This window comes from Gossypium arboreum, chromosome 5 (genome assembly GCF_025698485.1).
Source record: "Gossypium arboreum isolate Shixiya-1 chromosome 5, ASM2569848v2, whole genome shotgun sequence".
In the NCBI taxonomy this organism is placed as follows: Eukaryota; Viridiplantae; Streptophyta; class Magnoliopsida; order Malvales; family Malvaceae; genus Gossypium; species Gossypium arboreum.
Window position 1 is genome coordinate 34,654,022 of NC_069074.1, and position 22,812 is coordinate 34,676,833.

The 22,812-nt window shown below is 31.3% G+C and overlaps 3 protein-coding genes and 1 non-coding gene across 4 annotated transcripts; all 4 read left to right on the plus strand.

Moving 5' to 3' along the window:
- The first annotated feature begins 3,773 nt into the window (after positions 1–3,773).
- On the plus strand, positions 3,774–7,408 carry LOC108451185 (monocopper oxidase-like protein SKU5). Its single transcript, XM_017748912.2, has 7 exons — positions 3,774–3,920; positions 4,029–4,138; positions 5,026–5,296; positions 5,438–5,567; positions 6,194–6,545; positions 6,649–7,017; positions 7,090–7,408. Exons 1-7 carry the CDS (start codon positions 3,774–3,776, stop codon positions 7,406–7,408), a joined length of 1,698 nt encoding a protein of 565 aa, XP_017604401.2.
- A 2,625-nt stretch (positions 7,409–10,033) lies between these two features.
- LOC108451186 (monocopper oxidase-like protein SKU5) lies at positions 10,034–13,288 on the plus strand. Its single transcript, XM_017748913.2, has 8 exons — positions 10,034–10,307; positions 10,457–10,566; positions 10,751–11,021; positions 11,121–11,250; positions 11,338–11,698; positions 11,773–12,144; positions 12,873–12,951; positions 13,106–13,288. The coding sequence occupies exons 1-8, from the start codon at positions 10,161–10,163 to the stop codon at positions 13,286–13,288; spliced, it is 1,653 nt and encodes a 550-aa protein (XP_017604402.2). The 5' UTR covers positions 10,034–10,160.
- A 2,101-nt stretch (positions 13,289–15,389) lies between these two features.
- On the plus strand, positions 15,390–15,463 carry TRNAI-AAU (transfer RNA isoleucine (anticodon AAU)). Its single transcript has one exon. It is a non-coding gene; the product is annotated as a tRNA-Ile (tRNA).
- Positions 15,464–18,138: 2,675 nt separating this feature from the next.
- On the plus strand, positions 18,139–20,683 carry LOC108450043 (uncharacterized). Its single transcript, XM_017747472.2, has one exon. It carries the CDS (start codon positions 18,302–18,304, stop codon positions 20,582–20,584), a length of 2,283 nt encoding a protein of 760 aa, XP_017602961.1. The 5' UTR covers positions 18,139–18,301; the 3' UTR covers positions 20,585–20,683.
- Positions 20,684–22,812: the final 2,129 nt, after the last annotated feature.

The window sequence follows — 22,812 nt, forward strand, 5'->3', positions numbered from 1 at the left end:
TTTGTAGAAGACCTAGTTCATCCATATCCCCATTCAAATTCTCCCCTCCTCCACTTTTTGCTACAGTTATGAAATTCTCAAAAGCTCTTGCACCACATCAATGAATCTTTCGGCATCAAAAACACCTGATTTCCCGTATATTGTATAACGCAAAACATTCCTTAGCATGAGGATTCATCGGTGAGCGATCTCGACAATAGAAAATAATACAAGGAAATGGTAAGCGTTATGATCGGAAAAACATTGACCACTTAGGAAGACAAAGCACAACAGCAATGATACAAATGTTTGTGCACTCTTTCATCTTGATCCTATACTTTGGAAATTGGTTAGCCACATGGATCCTTAGATAACCTTAAGAATTGTACTTAAGAAAATAACATTGATTTGTTACATCAAAAGAAACATGGTATCTTAGAAGCACTCTTTGACTATATTAATTTAATAAAATAAAACTAATGAATCAAACAATTAATTATTTAGTAATCAGAAATTCAAAATAACAATAGTCAGTGCATATTTCACATTATCCTTACACTTATAAATCAATTTATTTTCAAAATAGAATTAGCAAAAACAGAATATTCATACTTGTGCAATATAAGGATAGGCCTCATCCACGATAGCAAAATCAGGATTCCACACTAAAGCTATTCCTTCCAACACCCAATTGCCCTAATTATAAGAGCAAAATAATGAGGTATCCTAAATGGATAATCAAATGTTATCTGCGCCAAATCTGATGCCAGGTCCTGAAAGTTGATGTTTTAAATGAATTTTAAACAACAAATCAATGGATATAATAAACGAATTTGAAACCATAAATCGCCTTGCATATTTTAAACCAAAAAAGTTTATCAAAAACATCAACTTATCTCAAGAATCATCCTCAAAAACGATGCAACTAAAACATTATAAAACCACGTCAAATATGCAGGCTAATTATTCAAGAATTCCTCTACTAGTCTATGCAATCAAGAGACTCTACTAGTCCCAACTACTTAAGTAACCAAAGTTACTAGTTTGTACTTGTTGGCAATGGCTCCTACTCCTACTTCACGAGATTTTTGACTATTCTACGTGTTCCTAAACATCCTATTCAATCTACTAAACGATGTTGCAATGGTGGAGGGGTATAATTATTTATGATTATTCTGCATGCCTTTCTGCAGTTTCCCAACCAGCGTAAATAATGAAGTCTAAAGCCGAATGTGTCTTTGGACGCCATTGCCAAGGTATAAAAAAAAAATGTCCTTTTGGGTGTTCTCTTTTTTTTTTTCTTCTTCGATCTTTCACTTCAATGAAAAGATCAATTCTAATTGATGATACCCTTTTTTCCCTAGTTGTTCTTCAAACATCAAAATAGTTTCAGTTGAAAATGGGAGTAACCAAGCATATAATGCGCATAATTTACCTTTTTATGTGAAAAATTCCAAAATCAAAGACCTTTAGTCATACTAGAAAAAGAAAAAAAAAGGAACTTACACGAGCCAGCTAGTGTTGCTAAAAGTATGGAAAATGAAGCACCTTTCGCGACCATTGTCCTCTTTCTCCGAACCCCAGAGCCTTGGCTTGTCCACCACCATCGATCTCAATCTCCAGAGCTTTTTTCCAACCCAAATACGTACCGTTGGCAGTTGACTCGATGAATGCGTTGGAAGAAGAAGAAACAGAGGAAAAAGAAGAAGCAAAGGAATTAGCCGACGGTCTAAAAAAGGGATTGTTTTGGAAGCTTTGAGGGAGTTTAAGAAAAAGGGTTCTTGCGATGCGAGTTGGACATGGCTGTGCTGATGTTCTTTTTGTGATGATGGATGGAAAATAGAGAGTGTTGAAGGAAGTAGCTTTCATGGCAGAAACTTCGAGATGAGGATTTAAAATAGGGAGAGGTTCATGTAATGGCTTTTTCAACATTGAAAATGGCTTCGGTTCTCCCTCGACCAAACTGATTTGCAACCCAAGGGGAAGGGGAAGGGAAGGGAAGTGAAGGGGAAAGGTAAGAAGAAGCGTCAATTTCCAGAAAATGTCTTACTGATTTCAAAAGGGTAAAACATTTTCCTTAAACAAAGCCCTCCTTTTCCCGTGTTTTGTAAAATATTTTACCTGGGAAAATCATTTTCAACCAACCAAACATTAGAAAAGCCAGAAAAGCTTTTCAAGTTACCAAACGGACCCTTAATTAGATACTTGAACTTTCAAAGTGTATCAAAAAGACCCTCAAACTTTTTCAGAAAAACAATTAAGCCCGTATTTTTTTCACTCAATTGGGTACTTGAATTGTCAAAATATATCAAAAGATCCTTTGACCGTTAACTTTAATAATTGACTGTTAAAGTTAACTATCTCTAATTTTTTTCAATTAAAGCCATCCCGTGTCACAACCACGGCATGACATTAAAAAATAAAAATTAATAAAAGTTATAAAAATTATTAAATTTCAATAAAATATATAGAGAAATGATAGAATTTTATAAAAATCATAAAAAAATTATAAAATATGTCAAAAAGACCCTTTAACCATTAACATTAAACCGTTAAAGTTAATGACCCCCACTTTTTACTTAAAGCCATCACATGTTATAACACAGCGTGATATGTGGCGGAAAATGATAAAATAAAAATCAATAAAAATTATAGAAAAATTATAAAATGCTTCTTTTGGTACAATAATTTTTATAATTTATTTACTAATTTTATACATATATATTTTTACATTTTTATAATTTTCTTATGACTTTATTAAAAAATATATTTCTATATTTCTCTATATTTTATAATTTTTATGATTTTTAAAAAAATTACCATTTTACTATTTATATATATGTTTTTCTTCTTCTATTTTTAAATATTTTTAATTTTAATTAAAATTTAATAATTTCTATAACTTTTATTGATTTTTATTTTTATCATTTTTATCACATGCCACGTCGTGAATTTTTGCAATTCAAGTGCCCAATTGAGTACACAAAAAAAAAGGACATAATTATTTTTTGAAAAAGTTTGAAGGTCTTTTAATGTATTTTGAAAGTTCAAGTATGCTTAAGTCTAAATTTTATTTAGGATAAAAGATTATATTGATTAATATAATAAATACAAAGAGTAGTTTTATCTTAAATTTTAAATAACTTAAAAGGCAGCCAAAATGAGATATATTTATATTACAATATCTTTTAATACTGTTTAGTAATATAAAATTATGGGATGATAAAAATATTGAGAATCCAAATATTATATAATATCATTCCTGAATGTAATATTATGGATAGTATTTCCTACTTTGGCATAATCCATAGCTTTTTGTTAGTGAGAAATGGGATATGATTTGCATCCTCACACATTGTGAAGGGATTATCTTCACTTCGGGTATCCATTTCCAACCTCAAACAAAGGTCGGTCTAAGTTGCCAAAGCGCAGTAAATACAACTGCCTTTGCGGGAATGATTCAATCTATGAATCGAAATTAGATGTTGAGTCCCAGGTGGTGTTGTTTAAGAGCCATCAAATTTGCACTCAACACTATAATTAGCTTACATATAGATTGAATAAAGAAACTATAATTATTATGTAATGATTCTCACCCGTGATTCCCTGCTTAAACCTTTCCTTTGCCAACCCATCTCTTAGAGCTGATGATTTCTTTTTTCCTTTTACTTGTACAACAAATTTTCTTTGGAGACTTCACCTTTGATTTTGCTGATGACCTAACACATCGTGGAAGCCGAAGAGCCAAAACAAGAAAGGAGACAAAACCCCATTTCCACTTCGGAGCTGCTTCAATGGCGTTTTCTAGTAATCTAAACTGGATACCTCTTTGGTCAGCATTGCTTACAGTCTTTGTCACTAGGGTTAATGGCATTGATATCTATTTAGATTGGAATGTTTCCCTCAACGATGGTTTGATCCCTTTGTTGGAGGACCAACAGGCATGCTTATATCATCTCTCTCTTCAACCTATGTTACCCAGACTTAAGTGATTAACAAATACGATTATACATCCCATACAAATATATTCAATTTTATGATAAATACAGGTTGTTGTAATCAATGGGATGTTTCCGGGGCCTTTGATTAATGCCACAACCGATGATGTTGTTCATGTCAATGTATTTAACTACATGGACGAACCTCTACTCTTTACATGGTATGTGATTTCTTTTTCCTTTTTATTACGTATCATTTCTTAGAGATGATTGTATAAACAGGTTAAGTTAAACTTGGATTCAATTTTTTTTTTTTAATAATGGTTGATGTTGTAACTTTGAATACAAATGACTTTAAATTCCAAATCTATTAAATGCTATCTATGCTTTGCTTGTTTCACTAAAAATAACTTTTAAAAAATATATTTTATGTTGTTTGACAAATTTACAGAAAATATTTCATAAAAGCTATTTCAATAAAATAACCATAAATTTGAGATTTTATTATATTTTCGGGAAAATGGACTGTTTTGCAAAACTGAACAAAACGAGGTTTAGGATTTAATTGTAGAATAAGAAAATCTGTGTTTGAGGAATTAAATTGTAGAATAGTAAAATTTGGATTTCAAGGATTAAATCGTAAAAAAAATATAACTTTAGAATATAAGGGATTGTTAACAGTGAAGAGAGCTTCCCTTTTGTTACTCTGAAAGCTTCTTCTTTTTGTTTCTTTAACAATGAAGACAGTGAACATAGCCTTATCAGTTTGGAAAATGTCTTATTGAAGTTAAGATATTTTTCTTAAAAAAGTCTTGATTTTACTATTTTTTTGAGGAATGATTTCTTTTGGTAATTCATTTTTCATTAAACAAATTATTTTACGAAAAACAATTTACATGCAAACAAACGGATCCTTAATTACAACCACCAATTAAATTAAGCTGTAATTTGAGAATTTTTATGTATGATATGATTTGAGTTTTAAACCAATAGAATGATAAAAGTGACTTCATCAAATAATTGAAATGAACTTCGTATTATTTTTTTCTTCCGACTTAAATGGGGTAAAAAAAAAAAAGGCTTGAATAAAGTGGTGATGATGGTGCAGGAATGGCATACAACAAAGACGAAATTCATGGCAAGATGGAGTTTCAGGCACAAATTGTCCAATCAAACCAATCAAAAACTGGACTTACGTGTTCCAAATGAAGGATCAAATCGGCACTTTCTTCTACTTTCCTTCCATAAATTTCCTGAAAGCTTCGGGTGGATATGGACCGATCCGAGTTAACAACAGGGACAACGTCCCTGTCCCTTTCCCCCAACCCGAAGCTGAATTCGATCTTCTTATTGGTGATTGGTATTCTGGTGACTACAAGGTGAATTATGTTTTTCATTTTTAATATAATAAAAGGATTATAGTTAAATGTTGGGAGTAATCAACATGAATATCAACTCTAGTGATCATTTTCTTTTTAATTTTTAATTGAAATTATGTTTTGAGTATGTTATTGTAACAGCATTTCAGGAAAATGTTGGAAACAGAGGAGAGTGCATATGATGTCACCCCTGATACTATCCTAATGAATGGGATGGGCCCTTTTATAGATTCAGATTCACTTTGGTATGAAACCTTCACGGTTGAGAAAGGTAGGCTGATGAAAAACAATTTCCAACCAAGAAATTGGCTTTATTTACTGACTCCATAAAACTTGAGTTACTTATAAATTGCATCTGCTGCAACTTGACTATTTTAATAATATAAGATTGAAATAAAAATTTAATATTATATGAGTAGGTCATTTTGTGTGCTTATGATTTTATGGGTCTATATCTTTAATTAAAAGAGAATCGTTTTGCGAGCTTTAATATATCACGAGTTTAAATTATCGGGATCACATACTTAACGTAGATAGAATGTCTATCATTTAAATGTAAAGACATTTATTCTCTAGACAAGATAAACCCCTATCTAAGATAACCTATGATGAAAAGTCATTAGTAAAACGATTAACTTAATTTGTAGGGAATATGGAACTAATATGTGGGCGACATATGGTAATTATCAGTGAGAAACCTACAAAGGTTTTTGAACACAAAAAAAAAAAAAAGAAAAAAAAGTGAAGACTCTCATTCCTCTAACTAAACTCTCAACTCTGTCCTATTCTCTCTCGGTATTCACATTTTAATCATTCACCTTCTATGTGAACCATTACAAATTGTGGCATCCAAGGTTTATAAACTCCATATATTTTCTTTTCTTTTTTTTTTTACAGGGAAGACTTATAGATTCAGGATATCAAATATTGGAGGCACATTGAGCTTGAATTTCAGGATTCAAAGCCATACAATGTTGTTGGTCGAAACAGAAGGATCTTACACCAATCAAATTACCCTGAATTCCCTTGATGTTCATGTTGGCCAATCTTACTCTGTTCTCGTCACAGCCGATCAAAACGACGCGGACTTTTACATCATTGCAAGCCCTAAATTACTCTATGCCACCGGCATCGCCGGCGTCGGTATTCTTCACTATTCCAATTCCACCACACTAGCTGGCGGAGCTCATCCTAGTGGACCTGATGCTTTTGATTTGGGTTTCTCGATGAATCAAGCTAAATCCATCAGGTAAGTGAATCCGGATGATATAGCTTTGGAAATAAAATTTATTCAATGTACATCTTGTAAAGACCAATCTATATATTAATCCAAAACAATTATATTTTAACAGGTGGAATTTAACCACAGGGGCAGCAAGGCCAAACCCACAAGGAAGCTTCAGTGTATCAAACATAGCACTGTCTCAAACTTTCATCCTCCAAAGCTCAAGAGCTGAAGTCAATGGCCAACCACGCCTTGTTGTCAACAATGTGTCTTATTTCACTCCGGACACGCCGCTGAAGCTGGCCGATCACTTAACTAATGGTACGGGTGTTTACGAACTCGATGAATTTCCAGTTCAATCGGTCAACTTTGATACTTTGTATGGAACATCCGTTGTTTCCGGTAATTATAGAGGGTGGATTGAACTTGTGTTTCAAAACAACATGGATGACATGGATTCTTGGCATTTAGATGGTTACAGCTTCTTTGTTGTTGGGTACGTAACACTTCGGTAACGTTCTTTTGTTTGCGGATTTCGATAATGAATTTCTAAAGCTCTGTGTTACAGGTTTGGAAACGGACATTGGACACCGGATGCACGAAACACGTATAATACCATTGATCCCGTGGCTCGATCGACGACTCAAGTTTATCCACATGGATGGACCGCAGTTTATGCGTTCTTGGACAACCCCGGGATGTGGAATTTGAGGTCTCAAACTCTAAAGAACTGGTACTTGGGTCTTCAGCTTTATATCAGAGTCTACGATCCGGATCCTAACCCTGCCAAGGAGCGCCCTCCGCCCGAAAATCTCCTGTTTTGCGGTGAGTTTCACTATCTCTTTGTTGCATATAGTTACATAAATCCTATCATTTTTCAAATGTGATTACAACTTATAGAGATGACAATGGATAAAAACGTTTAAACTCATCTTACCTCTGTTTTGTTGCTAAGTTTAAATTATTTCGAAATTTCAGGACTTTTTGAATATCAGTCTCTTGCTCCGGCGCGGCATCGGCACCTGAACCATTGACGGGATTGTGAGGGGAAACCTGAAAGAATGATAACAATTTGCCTTTTCAGACAGCAACCATGTTTATTTCTATAACCAACAACTGTTTATTATTCTGTTTAATAATCTAGATTTATATATGTTGATTTTTGCTTAGTGTTTGGGTTAGGATCCATTTTAATTTCATCTATATGAAGTATCTAATTAATCCTGTTGATTAGAAATTATATCTTGAGTTAATCATTTCAATTCATATTAACTCTGATTGAGACATCATCACTTAATGCAATATAAATTATTTGAAAATTTTATTTGAATTTAGTTATAAAACTACAAATATTAATATAAAATAATAGGATAAACTACCAAAATAGTCACTTTTGTTTGTCTCATGTTACATTTTAGTCACTTATGTTTAAAATGTTACATTTTAGTTGTTGAGCCGTTAATTACCGTTAATGGTGTAATGGTAAACTGACGTGGTACGTTAAATCATCATTTCAAATAGAATTTTAGCAGGGGTGAAGCCAGAACAATTTTTTAGGGGGGACCGAATGAAATTTTAACTTTCTTTAGTCTATATCTTTATAATTTTTAAAGGATTAAATCGAATTTTTAATTTTTTAGGGGCAAAGTGCAATTTCACTTTTACCAATTTAAAATTTTAAAAATTTTTAAAGGGCCTAAATAATAATTTTAAAATTATTATTTAGGCCCCTTTAAAATTTTTAATTTAGGGGGGTCGGGGCCACTGCCAACCCCCTAGCTACGCCTCTGAATTTTAGGTTAAATTCTACAATTGGTCCCTATATTTTTTTTTATTTTGAACAATTTAATGTTTTTTCTTTTATGTTCTTTTAACTTCTTCTTTTTTTCTTTATTTTCATTTTCTTCTGCTTCTTTCTCTGTTTTCCTCCCTTCTCCATTTCTTTTAACGTAATTTTTCTATGTTTTTCATTTGTTAAAATTAATCACAAGCTTGACTCACTTGAAAAAAAATTAAATTGTTCAAAAAATAAAATTATAGGGACTAGTTTTAACAAATGGAAAACATAGAAAAACTATGTTAAAAGAAATGGAGAAGGGAGGAAAACAGAGGGAGAAGCAGAAGAGAATGAAAAAAAAAGGAAAGTTAAAAGGACATAAAAGAAAAAAAATTTAAATTGCTTAAAACAAAAAAATATGAGGACCGATTATATAAATTAACTTAAAATTTTTATTTAAAATAATGAGTTAATGTGTCACGTCATCTTATCATTACACTATTAACGACAATTAACGGCTCAGTGATTAAAATGTTACAAGGCGATAACATAAGTGACTAAAACATAACATTTCAAACAGAAGTGATTAAAATATAACTTGAGGTAAACAAAAATGACTATTTTAAGAGTTTACCCAAAATAATATTATGAATAATAATATGATGTTTAGGACTAACACAGACATTGCGTGATCCCCATCTTGACATATCTACTTGGAATATCCTTCTATTTTATTTTTCTATTAATAGAGTGCTTATATTTTCTAAAAATAATTATTAATAAAAATAGAAAATGAAAATATTTACAAAAATGCACGAGAAACTAAGAAAAAATATAAATAATTAATAAAGTGAGAAAACAGTTACTCAATTTATGATTATTGATAATAATAAAAGAAAATGTGAACAAAGAAAAAATTAGAAAATTAATTTTTTATTTTTAATAATTTTGTTAATATTATAATATTTAAAATATATTATTTTATTGTTACGTATAAAATTTAAAATTGCAATCACAAAATTGTCGTTGTGGTTGGATTCAATAGCAATGTTTGGTGAGGACATGAAATATCATATTTCTCTTATAGTTTGATTTTATTTTAATTTTGAATTTAATTTTTAAGAATTAGATCATTACACAGGGCTTATATGGATAAAATATTAATAATATAAATATTAAAATTTTATTTTATTTTCTTATTGAGAGCATATTTATTATTATAATTATCATTATCGGCTTAAAACTCAAATAAATTTGGGTCAAATTCTATTAAATTTGTAGATCGAGTTTGTTTTCTACGATATTATGATTGTATAAATATTTGTCAGCCCAGAGTAGGATATATGTCTATATACATGAAATTTATTTAATATATCGTATTAATAAATAATACTCATATCATATAAATATATAAACACTGCCATTTTAAGGAAAAAAAAAGGATAAAAACACTCAACAATATTCTACTTGATAAATGAAAAATGACATTAAAGTTATCGGTTTGAGTCCAATTGTCAGCAAACTACAGCCAGCTGTGTTTTTTTTTCGGCCAGCAAGTTAAATGGTTCATTGGTCTGAGAAATCAACGTTTTAGAATAAATGCAAAAAATATTTAATACAATTATTTAATTATTTTTTCTTATTTCATGTCAGTGGACTGATGTTCTTTATAACATCCAAATTATCGTTCTTCACAATATTTATTTTGATAATTTGGTCCTTTCTATTTGCCCCGGAAGTTCCACCAAGTTTTTGTATTTTGTCCTTACCCAAGTTATTCAATATTAAAACATAAGCATTTCTTGTTCATTGTTCAACGTCATAACGGTGGCCGTCCACAACCACCGTTTCCGGCGGTTGTCATGGCAGGCAATTACTTCCCTCGGCTAATATTCATATCAGTTTTTATCTTCAAACTCTTAATCACCATTGTTAATGGTGCTGATATTTTCTTAGAGTGGAATGTGGCCATTAATACAACAGTTCATCCATTTTCTGAAGAACAACCTGTAAGCTGGTTTTAATGATGTTTGTCTTCTGTTAAAAAGCATCATTTAAAACATGTTTTTTTAACCGTCCTTTTACTCTTTTTTTTTTTTTTTTTGGGGGGCGCGGTTTATTTGATTTGCATTAATTATCTGAGATGTGTTCTTTATAGGTTATTACCATCAATGGAATGTTTCCAGGTCCTCTTATCAATGCCACAACCAATGATGTAATTCATGTCAATGTGTTCAACAATATAGATGAACCACTACTATTTACATGGTAAGAAAACCCCAGTTTTTCTCTATGTTATTCAAATTCGATCATGCAAACACTGCTATGTGTCCGACACAAGCATTCAACGTGTTAGATTTGGGGTTCGGATTCCAACAGCGGCTATCCCTTCCATGCTGCGGACTCTTTTGTACCGGAAAACTTAGGGTTTTCGATGTTGATGGTGGTGCAGGAATGGGATAGAACAAAGGCTAAACTCATGGCAGGATGGAGTTTCAGGAACAAACTGTCCAATCCAACCTGGTAAGAACTGGACTTATGAGTTTCAGGTGAAGGACCAAATTGGGACATTCATCTATTTCCCCTCCATCAACTTCTTGAAAGCCGGTGGTGGGTTCGGTCCGATTCGAGTTAACAATCGTCCGGTGATCACAATACCCTTCCCGAAACCCGAGGCCGAATTTGATCTTCTTATCGGAGATTGGTATCTAAAAAGTTACAAGGTAATTAGTATTTTCTTACACCCTGATTATGATTTTTCAAATTTATATAAAAATTATAAATTTGTATCGAATAGCATATGATTTCACTGCATCATACAGGAAATTAGGTCCTTGATCTCAAACAAATCAACGGCCAATGATAGCTCTCCTGATAAAATCTTGATGAATGGAAAGGGCTCTTATTTCGATAATGATTCAAGAGTCTTTGAATCCTTTACTGTAACAAAAGGTACGAATTCATTTATCACACGTATATTTAATATTCATACTATAGTTTCCTCTTTGTTTAATCATTTCTTCTATATGGGATGTCCAGGTAAGACATACTGGTTCAGGATATCGAATGTTGGAACCGCTTGGAGTGTCAACTTCAGGATTCAGAATCATCGGATGGTATTGGTTGAAACAGAAGGATCGTATGTCAATCAGATGGCATTAGATTCTCTGGACGTACACGTCGGACAATCTTACTCTGTGCTCGTCACAGCAGATCAAGAAGAACAAGATTATTACATTGTGGCGGCTCCTAAACAGATCAATGCCACTGGGACCAGCAATCTTATCGGTGTTGCAGTGTTGCGCTATGGGAACTCTGTAATTCCTCCTAGAGGTGCTCTTCCACCGGGCCCCGACCCCTTCGATATCCAATTCTCCGTTAACCAAGCTAAATCCATCAGGTAAATCGAGAAACTGAAAACTGAACCTGTTCGATTTTGGGCAACTAAACATATTATTGTGTTATTTTGTGGAGGTGGAATTTGACGGCGGGAGCTGCTAGGCCTAACCCACAAGGAAGCTTCAACGTTTCAAATGTGACATTATCGCAATCCTTTATTCTTCAAAGCTCGGTTGTAGAGATCGACGGCGAATTTCGTTACACCGTCAATAATGTATCTTATGTTACACCGGAAACTCCATTAAAGTTGGCTGATGCCTTCGCCAGTGGCGGGAATGGTGTTTATGTACTGGACAAATTCTCCACAAATTCTTCAAATGTTGAAGCAGTGAATGGAGTTTTCGTAGCATCCGGGATCCATCATGGGTGGATTGAGCTGGTGTTGAAGAATGACTTAGATTTCATTCATACTTGGCATTTAGATGGTTACTCTTTTTTCGTAGTTGGGTAAGTGAAGACTACAGTTAGAACTACAAGAGAAAATTATGATTTTTGAAAAAAGTATTAAAGATAATCAAATCGACCCCAACTAAATTCATTCATTAGTTTCGAATATTTTTTAAAATATAATATTTACTGTATATGTTTTAAAGTATTTTCACTAATATTATAAAAGTTATTTATTAATTTAATAAAAATAAAAATTGATCTGGTTTGAATAATTTTGTTTTTAAGTACGGAACCAAAATTAATATGAACTGAATGCATTTAAGTAATACCGAAATTGAAATCAGATTGAAACCAAACCAATACTAGTATTCCACCTTCAATTAGTTCAAGTATTAATAGGTCGAGTACAAATTTTAATACTTGTAACGTCTTTCTTTTATCTTGAGATGGTGAACTCCTTTGTTATCTAAATATTATGAGGCATTGACGGAGTTTGAAATTTTTTTTAGGGACGAAATTAAATTATATATTTTTATGACAGTAAAAATGTAATTTTATCATTTTAATAGTTTATATTTTATAATTTTTAAAGGGTTAAATCAAATTTTATTATTTTTGGAGGAGTCAAAGTGCAATTTTATCATTACTAATTTATAATTTTATAAATTATAAAAGGCCTAAATTAAAATTTTACTATTTTAGGGGGAACATATCTCCGGGGTCTCCACTACGCTCCGCCATTGCCATGAGGGAAACTAATCATTATCATTTTAAACCTTTTTTAGGTTTGGAGATGAACAATGGACACCGAACTCTAGATTTTCTTACAATACCTATGATCCGGTTGCTAGATCCACAATTCAGGTGACTTGTTTCTCACAACTTGTTACGTTTATATTAAGGTGTTAAATTATGACAACATACTTTATCTTTAGCTTCATGTTTATTGCTATTACAAATCTAATTAATATATCCTATCATGATCAAATGTGATTAATATTTCCAAGAACATGGTTAGGTGTATCCTAGAAGATGGATTGCGGTTTATGCATATTTAGACAATCCTGGAATGTGGAATTTGAGATCACAACACTTGAAAAATTGGTATTTAGGTCAAGAACTCTATTTGAGTGTTTATGATCCTGATCCTAACCCTGATAAGGAAAAGAAGCCCCCTGAGAACATGCTCCTTTGTGGTTAGTAACATTTATTGTCTAGTTTATTTTTAAATTATTTGTGTTTGACGCTCATATCGTATCACGACTTGGCCTGTTAGGCTATTGGTATATAATCCCTCAATGTTTGAGGACAATTCTAAATTATGTACTCATGCTACGGCCCAATAGATTGGACCAATTGTGACATATTGGATAAATATCCTTATGTGTAGGGAGTTATTGTCGAAAGATCTCTAAACATAAAAAAGAGCTTTAAAAGAACACTAAAGAAACTTGTGTTGGTCCTACTAGACATATAAATGTTCGATACTCACATTTGAATCTAAAGTGTTTATTTATTTATTTATTATTATCTTTGATAGGAATTTTTAACCCTTCATCTCCACCTCCACCTCCGACTCTAGCTCCTTTGGCTCCAACAAACATTGGTTCATCATCTAAACAAATAACATGGTGAGTGTAAATTTTAATTAATAATAATCTATGTTACTTGAATTCAATGTTCAGTGTTAGCTTAGGATATGTATTTAATCTCTATGGATTATAATCTCTTACCCTTATTTGAATATATGTCAGATAAATATATCAACAAATGCTTAAAATCATTCTTTGAATGTTCATAGGTTTCACACTATTGTGATCTACATCGTCACACTTGTATGCATCATAAGGTAATAAGTGGCTAAATTTTTTCGGATTTAGAACCGTGGATTCAATTCAGCCATGAAAGAGAAATCAAAAATTGCAGGAGACTTTATTAGGGTTTTTATTATTGATTGAAGTTATACTGGAGATCTAATAATTTAGAGTAGCCTATGAATTGTATGATGTAAATACTTGAGTTTTTATGTATATTTCTCTTATTATTTATTTTCTTGAAATATTTATATTAAATGCATATTCAAATATTAATACGGAAGTATAATTAAAGATATTCATGAGTAGGGTAAAATCTTTTAAAACTTTTACCCAAATGGAAATTAAATTAAATTGAATTAAATAGCTAATATTGATTATTAAAAACAATAAAAATATAATTAAATTAAAATATATAAATTTATTATTAAGGTCGGGGTGAAAGTGACTCGAATTACTAAGAATCTATCGAATCTTAATTTAGGTAGATTAGGCTTATAGCAGGGGCGAAGCCAAAGGGGTTGGTAGGGTTCCGGTCGCCCCTAAAATGAAAAATTTTCCATTTAATATATAAAATTTTAAATTAATAATGATAAAATTTATTTTGGTCCCAAAAAACGAAAAAAAAATTGATTTACTCTTCTAAAAATCATAAAGATATAAGTTATTAAAATGATGAAATTATATTTTTACTATCGTAAAATATATAATTTAATTCGGCCTCCTAAAAAAATTTCTAACTTCGCCCTACTTATAATACTAGGCTATTAATCAAGTAATTCGACATTTACATGTTTAAATATAACTCTCAAATAATCCTTCAATCACACCAAAAAAACTTAGAAATAATTAAACATATAGGTTATGGTTAGATATCCATATCCACGATTAACATAGGTCCTACAATCACAGGAAAGGACTTAGAAATAATTAAACATATAGGTAACGGCCGTACCCCATTCTTATTAACATACATAGGTCTTTTTTTGTTTTATTTTGATAACTTATATAAATTGTCCATTTCTCCTTTGTAATTTTATCTATTTTTCGACCTCTTTTTAGAGGCCAAGCTAGAATAATCTTTTAGGAAAGGCTGAATGAAATTTTAATCTTTTATAAGTCTATATTTTCATAATTTTAAAATATTAAATTAAATTTTTAATTTTAAGAGAGTCAAAGTATAATTTTATTTTACTAATTTAAAATTTTTAAAATTTTAAAAACCTAAATAATAATTTTTCATTTTAGGAGTCTAAATTCACCCTACTTTTGCATCAATTGTCTAATGCCAATAAACTTGATATATACTTGAAATTTAATTACTAATTAATGCCGACTTTATTGTTAAATTATTTTTACGAACTTTTCCAATAAAAACACCCTACTATTAAACTTGTCTGTAACTCGAGCTATCTATCTATTCGATTCGTGAGATGAGCTTTTCTTTTTTACTTTATGTACAATACAATTTCTTACGTAACACATAGTGGCCTATTAGCTCAGTTGGTTAGAGCGTCGTGCTAATAACGCGAAGGTCGCAGGTTCGAGACCTGCATGGGCCAATCCTGTTTTGTTTTGTTTTGTTTTCTTGTCAACGGTGTCGTTTTTTCATTCACAGCCCTTTGCGTCTTTTAACAAAACGGTGTCGTTAATTCGTTTTCCTCCTTTTTATGGCCACGTTCACTCACGGTCACGGTAAATCGCATGGAAATTCAAATCTATATACTACATAAAAAAATATTCAAACCCTTCATATTTTTGACACCTGTCCAACTAAGCAAACCAAGCTTATTTATTTTTTAGATTTTAGACCAATGGTAAATCCATATCTATACTATAAAACTATATATAAAAGGATGGTTGACACGTGTATCAACTCTCTTTATTTTTGCCAAGGTCAAATTTCAATTTTGATCCCTCTGCTACAGTTGAATTTAAGATTCAATCTTTATACTTCAACTTTTTAACATAATTTGGTACATCAATTTTTTACAATGTAATTGATTAGCCGAAATACTTTAGTTTGATAAAAAAGTTGATGTAACTTTTAAGAGTTGTTAACACTTTTAAAATTATTTGTTAAATTCAAGTCAATTGCAATATATATATATATATATATATATATATTTGTTACGTGGCTAAGTGAGTATTTGTTTAATCTCAAAATGTCACGCTAATAACTTTAACAAAAGAAATTAATGGTGTTGTGTTAACAATTAGATTTGAATTTTAAATTAAAAAATAAAGAGACTAAATGTCTAAAATAAAAAGTACAAAGGCTAAATTTCATATATACAAAGAGTAGAGATTTGAAGTGTATTTTAATATTCAAATATTTACTCTATAATTTGATTAAAATAATAATTAATAATTAATAGAGATTGATCTAACTAATTTTAAATTTTTCACAACCAAAGCATAATAAAATTGAAATAAACATAAAAATAAAATAGAATAAGAAATTTTCAAAAAAAAATTAAATTAACCAATATGTTGAGAATTCTAACCTTAGGAATAACTTTGTTTTCAATTCTGAACTGATCATGGATTATAGATCCCACTTCACTCAAGATAAATTGGTTATAGAGATCAAAGAATAGTCTCAAACCTTCAATTCTTTTGTAGTGATAAATTAATTGCGAGAACAACTCAACAAATAACTCTTGCCAAATGAACAACCCTAAGACTGGGACTCATAGTTTAATTCTTTGATAACATTATGAATAAGAAGAATCTGATTCAAGTCAACAACCTCAACTGTATATGTTGTGTAAATTAAATTGCTAACTCCCTTGATGTCATCCTATTACATACTCAATCGAATTATGCTGGTAAAATAAGAAAATAATTATGGTAAAATAAGACAACAATTATGGATTAAAAAGTAAAGAAATAAAAATTGGTGGAGTAGAAGCCCCACCTCGAGCAAGGATTTAAAAGGAATACAAAGTAAAATTCATTTGCACTCAAAACAAAACCGAATTCAAGTCTGCTGTGCGTGTTTTTCTTCCTCTTCTATATCCAACCATGGAGAGGGAAAAAAAAGTAAAAGGGTTGCTTTATTCCTAATCAAATAACTTAGAATATTTATAGATAAATCTAATCTTAATTAAATTCCTAAAATAATATTTTTAAAATAAAATTTAAACAAAAAATAAACCTAAAATTTAAAAAGTCTTGTACGCTCTCATGCGACCTATTTTTTTTTAACTTCATCTCGACATTTTAGACTTATACCGTACGTATACAAAAATCGAATTATGAGTACTAGAAATTAATAGCATTGGGTCAAAAAATTCATCTAAATAAAACACACAAATATGTCGATTAGGCACTATCTGTACGGTTATTGAATTGGCTAAAATTATTCCTTCAACTAAAACAAATAAAATAAAAGAGAACGAAAGATTTTGTTTAAAGAAAACTTTAAAAAGTAAAATTAAGAATTTAGAAAATAAAAAAGAGAAGAATTAAAATTTTAAGAAAAATCAATGAAATAATTTCCTAGTCAATGTAAATTATTCATTTGATTTAAGGGTATGATTATTGATCCAAATATGAATTTCAATATTCTTTAATAAATTGGTTATAATTACCGACGATGGCCTAGTAACCTAATATCTTCTTATTTTCTCAGTAATCAAGACAATTATTATTAATTACTTCCCTTATTGGCAAATAATCTTTTAATGATCGCTTAGGAATTTAATTTATCAATAGTTTTGAAAACGAAAGAGATCCAATTCTAATCAACAAATGCACAATTAAAGTTTATTTAAGTTAGACCGCATGCTACTTCTTTTTCATATGAGTATAGGATCATGATTTCATGGTCTTTGTTTTATGATATAATGCTTAAAACTACTCGTAATCCCTATCCAACTCTTAAATAGGAGGATAATGTGTTTTAGTACACTCGGACTCACGTTTTCCTCCACTAAATAATAATACCAATTTAATTAAAATTCAACCACAAGTATATAAGATATGAGACGTTTAAAGAAATTATTAAAATAATATTGCATATTTTAAATAAATTATATTATTATAAGTATATATTTATTTTATTTTATTTAAAAAAGTTGTAATTGTTGATATTTAAACTTATACCGCCAACATCTAAATTTAAACCTAATAAAATAAAAATAAAATGAAAATATTTTAAATTAATTATAGATAGCTTCTTAACTTTAATCAAAAATTTAAAAATAACATTCACTCCATTAAGAGAATAATAAAATTTTAACTAGAGCGATTAATTAGAGCAACTATGAGTGGTTAAATTAAGGGGCAAAAAACCCTAGAGCCACCATGAACTATAAGCAGTTAGCGTAAAGTACTCCACTCCAGCGATCTTACCACTTTCACTCAAATGTCAATCCCATTTCTGATACATTGAGATGGAGATTATGGAAGACCATCTGCAACAACTATACTTCTGTGGTCATCCCCTCTTCCTCAACCACCTGAGCAGTTTAAGCAAAGAAACTTGTTGCTCTGCTTGTGGGGATCCATTGTTCTCTACCCAAACCTCTAAGCCTCCGCCCCCACCGCCTCCGCCTCGGCCTCTGCCTCGGCCTCCGCCTCCACCTCTGCCTCTGTCTCCGTCTCCGTCTCCGCCTCCGCCTCCGCCTCCGCCTCCGCCATCATTTGCCCCTTCCCCGGGTGGTGATGCGTTGGATTATATTTTTCCTCCACCTCCTCCCCCTCTGCCGTCTTTTGATCCTCCCTCCTTTAGTTCCAAGAAACGTGATGAGTCGTATCCCCTGCAGTCTTCTGATCGTTCCACCTTTAGTTGTGAGGAATGCGATCAGTTTCATCTCCATGGAAGATGTGCAAGGGCGCCTCTAGAATTTTCCCATCACCCTCTTCATTGGGAACACCCTTTTCTTGTTCTTCAAGCAGGTTTGGGTGGTTCTTCTTGTGTTTTATGCCAGGAATCGGGTAAGAATTTCATCTACCGATGCCCTTCTTGTGATTTTACCCTTGATTTCAAATGTGCTTTATTGTCCCATGCTCAAAAGTTCCTTGAATTCAAATATAACCTCCACCTCCATCCATTGCTCTTCATTGAAGACCATAAAGATGAACTCAAAAAATTTGTTTGCTCCACATGTGAGGAACCTTTGCTAGATTCTATATATGTTTGCATTGATTGCAGATTTTATATTCATAAGAAATGCGCTCAATTACCCACTGAAATTAATCATCCATGTCATCGTTTACACCCTTTGAAACTTGAGTCTCATAATAGTTCAGTATTTTGTAAGCTTTGTCAAGCTAAACATTCTGGACACTTTTATTGTTGTCCTCCTTGCAATTTGGACATCCATATCCAATGTGTTTGGCCTCACCCTATAATTGAAAATAGAACTCGCCATGAACACCCATTCAACTTGTTTTGGAGGCAAGGATCGTTCATTTGTGATGCATGTGGTTCAGAGGGGAACAATCTTTGCTATATATGTTCTATATGTCACCTCCAAGTTCATAAGAAGTGCACCTCTTTGCCGCGCATCATTAAAATCTCACGGCACAATCACTTTGTTTTCCACAAGTATTTGAAGCAAGAAGCAAAGATTGAAAAGCAAGAATGTATGATTTGTCATCATGATGTGAAAATGGAGTATGGGTGTTATTGTTGTTTGAAGGATGATTGCAATTACTTTGTTCATGTGAATTGTGCTACTGAGAATACCGATTTGTACTACATTGTTGATTCTGAAAATCCAGACGAGTTGGTTGAGGAACCTATAGAATCCGCAATCACTTTTGTCATTGAGGTGAACGAACTCGGAGATGCTACAAAGATAGAACATGTCAGTCATGAACATTGCTTAGTTCTTGGAGTCATGACCGAGGACGATGTTGATAAACATTGTGATGGATGTTCTCTCTCGATCTTGGGTTCATTTTACTCTTGTTTGCAATGCAACTTCTTTCTCCATAAGTCTTGTGCCGATATACCTATGAAGAAGCATCATTGGTTTGACATACACTTGCTAAACCTTGAAACTGATTGTAATTTTGAATGTGATATTTGTCTTCGACAATGCTTTGGTTTCGTCTACAACTGCGATGAATGTGCAATCTCATTTTGTCTTAAATGTGCTATGATTCCTGATACTTTTGATTACCTGAGCCATGAACATCCTCTTTTCTGGGATTCCAAATACAAAGGGAAATGCAATGCTTGTGATTTATGGGTTTATGGTGGATACAGATGTAAGAGTTGCAAGTATGCTGTGCATTTCGAATGCATTACACTTCCGAACGAGGTGCGGCACAAGTGCGATAAACACTTCCTGAAACTTACTTATCGTGATGGAAGCGATTACCCAGAGCAGCACTATTGTGATATCTGTGAAGAACGAAGAGATCCGAATAAATGGTTTTATTGTTGCTCCATTTGTGATACTTCCATTCATCGGGGATGTGTTCTCGGGAAATATCCATTCATCAAGGCTGGAAAGTCGTACAGGTACAAGGGTCACTCACACCCCCTCACATTTGTTAGAAAGAAGTATCATTACCTGGAGTGTGCTATATGTGGTGAGTTTTGTGAAGAGTTAGCTCTCGAGTGTGATATATGCAGCTATATTGTCCATTGGAGTTGTATATCTCCATTTTTTTCTTTAGATTTTGCAAGATTGTTTGGAGATCGCAATGTTGATCAACTGTAAGAATTATGGTAGAGCATAGAACTCTGCCATTAGTGGCATTTATTGTGTTGTGCAAACTGAAAATTATGTGATAGTTTTTAGTTTGATGAGTGTTGCTAATACTAGTGCAGTTTCTTGATTTTTGCTAAGTTATATATACACTAGATTATTCCCCGGTTAGAAAATACTTATTAATTATTTAGATCTTTAGTAAGGTATTTTTTTTTATCACTCAACATGAAAAGTTTGAAAATATCACTCAATTATTCAACTTTATTATTATTATTATTATCTATTTTTGTTAACTTTAGGTGAATATTTTAAAATTGATATAATGACAAATTGATCTCATGGTATTTGCATATCATGTCAATTTGAAACTGGTTCTAAAAATTTAGCATTAACATTTGTAGACTGTGTAATTTGATCTTAATTAAAAAAAGAAGTTAAAACTATAAAATAAAAATAAAAAATAAAAAAAACTTAGTTTTTTTAATTGGCACTATCCTTCGAGTCTTTCTTCTCTAGTTTATCACTAAAAGGTGGTATCTTTTCTACCTTCTTCACTCTGCTTTTAGTTCCCTTGGTCTCCTCCACAAATAAAATTTTATTTCAAAAAAAAAAAAGAAGAAGAAGCCATCTTCCTCAACGTCTCATACTTTCTAAAGGCTGGAACTTTTAACATGTCTCAACCGTTAATAGGACAACTCCATTAAGATCTTGCTCTTTGTCAAAATCTATGAAACCTTTTGTTGAAGCCATTTTTTTAAAAACGGGGATTGACTTTGTTTGAAAGCGAAGATTAAAATAGGAGTAGCCATCGATCTTTATTAAGTGTGATCGGATTACCTTTGTTTTAATAAAACATGTTAGTTTACTAAAACAATGTTTTTGGTCTACGAAACTCGAGAGAATGGGTTTGGGAGTCGGTTACGTGGAGGAAGGATTAGCACCCTCGTCATGTCCAAAAATTGGTACCAAATTGATTAGTAAGTGTCTTAGTGTCGAAAGTTGAAAATCGAGAATGGATTTAAAATACGATCCTTTTTTATTAATGTCGATTTTAAAAATGCTTGAATTAGATCAAAACCATTGCTAAAGATTTTCTTGTCTTGAGATATCGGAGTATCACATCCCATAAGTTAGGACGCGATACCTTGAACTTCCGAGCGCAAGTTTATCTTTAATTTTAATTGTAATTTCATGTGTTTTAAAACTCGAAAGGATGTTTGTCCATTTAGGATCAACGAGAAAACCGAAACCCCGTAAATTAGGGCACAATTCCTCGATGTTCCAAAAAGTGAAACATTACCTTTATTTGAAATTTTTGTTTTTTTGAACAATAGCGAGTACAATATTTAAACGATGTGCGTTATTTTATTCGGAGTAAAACTAAACGGTCTAAATTGGATGGATACGTTAGAGCTTAACACATGATATAATTTAAATAAAAAATAAAAGGCACTATAGAGCATGGAATAGTAATGCGCGAATTAGGTGCAAGGTTAATAAATGTCACAATATGAAGATGTTAATGAATAATTACATGTAATGACAATATTCACAATGTATATTATTTTTATATCAATCAACAATCAAAGACAAACGAAATAATATAATATACAAAAATAATTTAAGGTAAATAGGATAAAAGTTTAAAATAAATAACAAATGAAATAACTAAGATTTAAAACACATAATGCCAAAGAATGATTAAAAAGAACTACATGTGAAAAATATTCAACATAAATAAAATATAAACAATTTGAAATAAAGTAATATATAAAGCAAATTTTAAATAAATAATATGTTAAATAAATTAAAATAATACATAAGGTAAAATAAAAGAGGCATTTAAAACATATAAAAGCGCTTAAAATAAATGATATATAAAAGAGAAATTCTAAAAAATAAATAATATACAAAAACAGTTTAACAAAGATATATATAAATATAATCCAAAATAATATATATATATATATATATATATATATATTTTTAAAATAAAGAATATATAAAACTATTTTAAACTAAGTAATGAGAAAATTCAAAACGAACAACAATAAAAGGAATTTAAAACGACTAACACCTAGATTAGTATAATTAAATAACGCCTAAGAAATTTAAAATATATTATATATAAAATAATTTAAAATAGAAGGTAAATATGTAAAGATATAAAATAAATAAATAAATAGTAAAATGACAATAATAGGAAACGATGAAAATAAATAAAGTTTATTTAAAAG